The 5,971-nt window shown below is 41.2% G+C and overlaps 2 protein-coding genes across 2 annotated transcripts in view; one reads left to right on the top strand and one right to left on the bottom strand.

The window, feature by feature from the left end:
- The window catches only part of xrn2 (5'-3' exoribonuclease 2), a 34,966-nt gene extending 32,956 nt beyond the window's left edge, over positions 1-2,010 (top strand). Inside the window, exons 30-31 of the mRNA XM_036582159.1 lie at positions 1,406-1,556; positions 1,774-2,010. Of these exons, the coding sequence (XP_036438052.1) occupies positions 1,406-1,556; positions 1,774-1,836 (214 nt within the window). The 3' untranslated portion in view covers positions 1,837-2,010. The remainder of the gene's footprint in view (positions 1-1,405; positions 1,557-1,773) is intronic.
- Positions 2,011-3,589: 1,579 nt separating this feature from the next.
- nkx2.4b (NK2 homeobox 4b) lies at positions 3,590-5,544 on the bottom strand. Its single transcript, XM_036582710.1, has 2 exons — positions 5,205-5,544; positions 3,590-4,251 (listed from the first exon to the last, which is right to left on the bottom strand). Exons 1-2 carry the CDS (start codon positions 5,536-5,538, stop codon positions 3,590-3,592), a joined length of 996 nt encoding a protein of 331 aa, XP_036438603.1. The 5' UTR covers positions 5,539-5,544.
- Positions 5,545-5,971: the final 427 nt, after the last annotated feature.

Here is a 5,971-nt window from a genome sequence, read left to right as displayed (position 1 = left end):
AGGGGGTTGTGTGAAGTGGGGTCCACATTGACTATACAAAGCAGTGTCGTCGCCATCTTCACTTTGTACTAAGCACGATGGGTCCAACTGTTGTGAATGTGCATTGGTACGAAGTGTTTCGAGATTGTTAATGTTCCTTTTTAACATTTTGACATTAGCCGTTTAAAATATTGGAATGCTGCATTTAATTCTTTTAATTCTTAACATTATCCACCAATCGTTAGTAATGCTGCTGGGGTCCCCACCGTCTCTTTAAGACCGGCCTGCTGAGGGTCTTGTCCCTGATCAGGCTTAGTAAGTGAAAGAGTTGCACAGTCTCAGCCGTGGAGCACCTGAACACTGCTGATTGTTTGTACTCATTTTAGATCTCATGTTAGGATTTGCATCTTTTTTGTTCCTTTACATCCCTCGGCCTCACTGTATTTACTTTAAAAGGCAAAGTATAAATGCACTTATAGAAAGGGGGGGTTGTGCAGTTTGACTTGCGAACTGAAAATACAGTACTGTGTGAAAGTCTAAAGCCATCTGAAAAAATATGCAAGCTGCTTATAGGGATAACTTGTTCTTTGTTAAACACTAGGTTTAGTATAAATGCAAATAAACCATACATTGAGATTTATTGAGATTTATGTATGTGACTGTATTAGCTTAACCATTTCTGTCAGGAATGAGGGAATTTTGGACCAATGCTGATATCTGATATTTTCATGTGCATATCTGCAGATTCCAATTCATGGACATGTTTAAACTGTAGAAATTGCAGCTAGCTTCACATGAATGAGATTTTCAAAGTAATACGTCTTGTTGCAGTTGTACAAAAACATATATAACAAAAAAGTATATGTAACATATAAAAAAATATATCTAAAATGATTTATATTGTGTTTTTTATATATATATATAATATAATATTAGAGTGTGTGTGTGTGTGTGTGTGTGTGTGTGTATGTATTTATGTATTTATGTATTTATTTATTTATTAAAAATAAATCTTCATTAAATCGAATCAGGTGCTGCTGATGTAATTTAACAAATCCATGCACTCTATGGCTGGAGTGCAGGAACCAAACCCATTTTGTAACCAGGATATTAACTGTAGTGTGTTTATTTTATTTAGATCATTACACTATTTGTATTTGTTGTAATGTTAGGATCTTTTTTTTTTTTAAACTGGGAAAATTGCGCTCACTTCTAAGAGAAATTATTTTAAACAGTTTTTGTGGCTTCCTAAGACTTTGGCTCAAAGCTATATGCCAGTGTGTCAACATGAACTGCAACTGAATAGAAATGTGATTTAAACTGTTTGTAAAAAATGTGTAATGTTTTCAGTTGTTGAACTGGTTATGTATGCATCGATTCTGTGATGTACTCTTCAGTTGTTTGAGCTTTTGTCTCTTTTCTTCAGGCCTCAGCGTGGTGGTCAGGGTGGCCATGGTTGGGACCGGGCAATGCAGGCACAAGGCTCTGCCTACCAGCATAACGTACAGAGGGGTCGTGGAGGACAAGGCAGCTACCACCAGCATCCTCCTCGCAGAGACGACCGCAGACCACAGGAGGTGATTACGCTGCCTGCTTAAATCCTCCACTCGCTGCTTTAATTGTTGTGCAATGTACATTTCTGTTCATTATCTGTATATAGTTTAATCCATAGTGAATTTAAGCACATATTGTAACAGTCGTATCATTTGCAAATAGATTTATTTAGTACTGCCTTTTATTTGTTGTCCTTTCTGATCTTTAGTTCTCACCTTGCTTTCTTGTGTTTTATTCAAGGGGTACAACTCTGGGAGAGGCTATGGCCTGCCTCCACCGACAAGACGCTACAACTGGAGCTGAATCCCTAGCCTGTAGCAGGGACGTTGTTGTTTTTTGTTTTTTGTTAATTTGTAAAAATACAAAAGTTCTTGTTTTACTAACGGAAAACACGTTCTTATGTACGTCATGTATGGTCATTTTTTTTTAAGCAAGAAGGCCTGTAAATCTTATGAAATACAAGTGAGACAAAGACCATCTTGAGCGTGATGTGGTTTTTGAATGTATATATTGGGAAGATGAATATTTCCAAACTTTTCTTTTAGATTCCCACCCTGACCTGAGCTGCTTTTCTGCAGCTCGTCTGAAGCGTCTCATTTAATCATTGGGGAAGCAAAGTTCATGTTGTGTGATACAAATCATCCTCACAGGCATTTACTTTGGTTTCATGTTGAGTTGAATATTCATAAGCTCATCCTAATGGACAATTATAAATGTAGATCTATGATTTAAAAGGCTTACTGTTTAAATGAGAATGGATTAATTAGTTCAGAGAACAGTGGTCTCTATTTAAATTCAGAAGTGGGGAAATCCTTTAATTTCTGTAAATTTTGCAGGTTTATTAACTGAACAGGTTTTTGTCTTGTAAATTTGCTTTTCTGGATTTGCTAACAGATCTAGGAGCATTTTTTACAGTTCATCTTATGGTGCACCAAAAATCTTAATCTGTTAATGTGGCGGCCAAAACTTGGTTTAGGGGTTCTATGTGCCAGTCAGGATTCTTCACATGCAAGTTCAGCTGATATTTGAAATATAACTGGAGCACAAACTGAGGTATAAATGAGCAAACCTGGTGCAGCAGTGCAGTTCAAGTATGTTTACTAAAAAAAATGCAAGATTTTTTTTTTTTTACATAACTAGTAAATTTGTGTTTGGGTGAACTGAAGCTGGTGAGGGAAATAAAATGATGTTGTGGAAAAGAAACCGGTTTCAAAAAATCCAAAACAACTTATATTTAAGATTTCAAAACTCTTTCTCTGAACGTGGCTCAGATATTGTTAAGCCAGACTACGTTTATCAACAAAACTGGGACATTTTGGTGCTAATTTACTTTATTGCTGGAGGGAAAAAGTGACCTGAGAGGACCTCAAATGAAAACCCATGAAGTTAAGAAAAATGGCGGGAAAAGAAATTTAAATTTGGCTTTGAGTTTTTGTCATTGCAGCATTTGTTATGTGAAACTTAATGCAGTTTATAATTAAAATGCTGCGGCAACCTAATTATTTTTCTGTTCACACGAGATAAAAATTAACACAATTTTCAGTAAAAAAAAAACGTTTTTGCGTTTCTGTATGAAAAAGCCGCAGATTTTCCACGTCGAGTGTTTTTATTGTTAAACTGAATCGTCATGCTGTGCAGCATCCAATTTTTAACTTACAAAAAAGAGACTTAATCGAACAGCGTGTCCAGTGTTAGATATGCAGCCTACATTTCCATCTTCTGTTAAATCTAAAAGTCCTCTTACTTAAGACCTTTTAGGAGGAGAAACGGGGCGGTGAGAAAACAGCTCTGTCCGGAACTCCACCCCAAAAACTCTCTCTTTATTTTCATATAAATCAGTCACAATTTGATGATCAGAACGAAACCCAATAGAATCCACACATTTACACGGCAGCGCTTCTTTCAGTCGTCAATTAACAAGTTTCATTTTTTTTCTCCGAGTCTTTTGAGGGCGTTTTTTCCACATCGCGCAACAAAATTCTGTTCATCGCCAAAGACAACAACAAAAAAAAAAAACAACTCCAGAATGTCCCTGAAAGCGTCCCTGAAAGCATCCCTACCACGTCCTGCCATACAGCAGGTTGGAGCTGACCATGTTGGCCGTGTACTCGGCCAGCGCGGCGTCCGTCTGCGGCAGTCCGGTCATGTGGAGGGCAGGCGGGCTGGGGGTGGTCATCTCCTCCAGGTCATCAGCAGACCCCAATGTGTCCACCGCCGGGGGCTGTTGCTGACCCCCTACCGCCCCCATCACTGCCCCGGACATGTTTTGTCCCTGGTGGGCCATGGTGGGCGCGTTGGTGCCATTCTGGCACGGCTTTCCATCCTTGACCAGCACTGGCACTGCCACCCTTCTGGGCGAGTGCTGCTGCTGCTGCTGCTGCTGCTGCTGTTGCTGTTGGGCGCAGTGGGAGCCGCCGTCCTGCTGCTGCTGCGCTGCTTTGTCCTTTGCCTGCCGCTTCATCTTGTATCTGTGGTTCTGGAACCAGATCTTCACCTGGTTGGGCGTCAGGTGGATCATGCTGGCCAGGTGCTCGCGCTCGGGTGCCGACAGGTAGCGCTGCTGCTTGAACCTGCGCTCGAGCTCGTACACCTGCGCCTGGGAGAAAAGCACGCGCCGTTTCCGTCGCGGCGCCCCGTGCAGACTGACCACGGTTTTGGTGTCCATCCCCGCCAGCGCGCCCACGGTCATCCCCGCCGAGGAGCCCATGAACCTGGAAACTAGAGAGAGAGAGAGCGCGCAGAAGGATGAGCTCAACACAAACCTGCACTCGGCAAAATAGGGTTCTGATCAGTACCAGAAACGGAACAGTAGAACCCTTTTTGGTGTATATATATATATATACAGAACTGTTCTTTTAAAAACTGTGTAGTCTCTCCATTATAGAGAAGAACGAATTAAAATGCAAATGGGTCTGTGAGTTGTCATGCCCTTTATTTATTTTAAAATAAGCATTATCTATCTATCTATCTATCTATCTATCTATCTATCTATCTATCTATCTATCTATCTAAATAAGCATTATTATTATTGTTGTTGTTGTTATTATTATTATTATTATTATTTTGTTCTGTGCCACTATTATTATTGTGCATTGATGAAAATAGTATTTTAACAAAGTTAATAGAAAAATAATTTTTGGCTTTGTTATTATTTACTTATTTGTTTTAGAATTATGTTGGTACAAATTATGCAATCTGAAAAACAATCAAGCAAACAAAAAACCAAATAAATAGATAAAACTTAATAAAAATCAGACTCCCTATTAATCCTTTTTCCCCTTAAAATTTGTCCGTATTTAAAAAAAAATAGACAAACGTTTTCCTTACAATTTATCAGAATACGCGCTATAATAATAATAATAATAATAATAATAATAATAATAACAATAAAAGTATGCAAACAGTGTTTCCCATCATCTTAAAACAAGTAACAAAAAATAAGCTCCACCTTTAAAAACATACGTGTCTAAATTTGCAGGAAATTGTCAATCCAATTTGACCAAAACACCCAATCAAACAATTTTTACAGCACTTAATTTTCCTAACATTCTTTCTGAATGTCTAAGTGGTCTTAAAGTACACTTGTATGTATCTTAGTGTGCATTAAAAGCGTTTAACCCCGCTTTGACCCTTCACTCGCCCCGTGTTAAAGCAGTGCAAGCTAAACTCACTGGTGGGGTACCGTGGCTCCGGGTTGGCTCCGTACCACGCCGTGGCCGCGGCTCCGTTGCGCACGCTCTCCTGGTAGGACGGCAGCTCGCCCACGTTGCCGATGGTGCCGTTGCAGTAGCCCCCCACCGCCGCGTGCGGGAACTGAGCCACCGCGGGTGCCATGTGGTAGGAGGTGGCCGCGGGACCGTGCTGCTGCTGCATGGCAGCCTGGCACGCGTGCTGCGCCGGCCGGTACGCGCTCTCCATGCCGGCGAACTTCTTGAAGGTCTCCTCGATGGGGCTCAGGATGTCTGTGACCGAGAAGGGGGTCGAGTGCTTGGGGCTCAGGGACATGGTGCGCTTTTGCCCCCCTCAGTAGCCGGTGCGTGAGGAGCGCTCGGAGATGCAGGAGCGCCGTGGAGAGGGAGGCGAGCTCGGACGCTCTTATCTCAGCTCCATTGGAGCCTCGCGCAAAAGCGGGGAGTTTACGACAAACAGGAGGCGGAGCCACGAGCCCCACGCGAAGCCAACAATGACCATTCAGAGGGTTTTTTTTTTCTTTACACCAACATAATTGAGAAAAAAATGTTACATACCAACCAAGATGGGTTAAGGTGCAATATTTCGGGGGTCCTGTTTTGAACATCAGAGTGGGGTCACTTTTATGTTGATTAACTAATGGAGCAGGATGACTGGAAAACTCACCTGGGCTTCATCGGTCCATTCAAATGGACTAAACAAAGCACGCCTTTAGTAGTTTAAATTTCCACCGTTGATGGTGCCAATT

Source organism: Colossoma macropomum, unplaced genomic scaffold, assembly GCF_904425465.1.
Source record: "Colossoma macropomum unplaced genomic scaffold, Colossoma_macropomum, whole genome shotgun sequence".
NCBI lineage: Eukaryota > Metazoa > Chordata > Actinopteri > Characiformes > Serrasalmidae > Colossoma > Colossoma macropomum.
Note: the sequence above shows the minus strand (reverse complement) of the source record. Positions and strands in the feature narration are given on the sequence as shown.

What these genes read in the sequence shown, in the direction of transcription:
- nkx2.4b (XM_036582710.1), bottom strand. Translation starts at nt 5,538, where the DNA reads ATGTCCCTGAGCCCCAAGCACTCGACCCCCTTCTCGGTCACAGACATC. An exon ending in GGAGCCACGGTACCCCACCA is followed by an intron (nt 4,252 to 5,204) that starts GTGAGTTTAGCT and finishes CTCTCTCTCTAG; the next exon opens with TTTCCAGGTTCATGGGCTCC.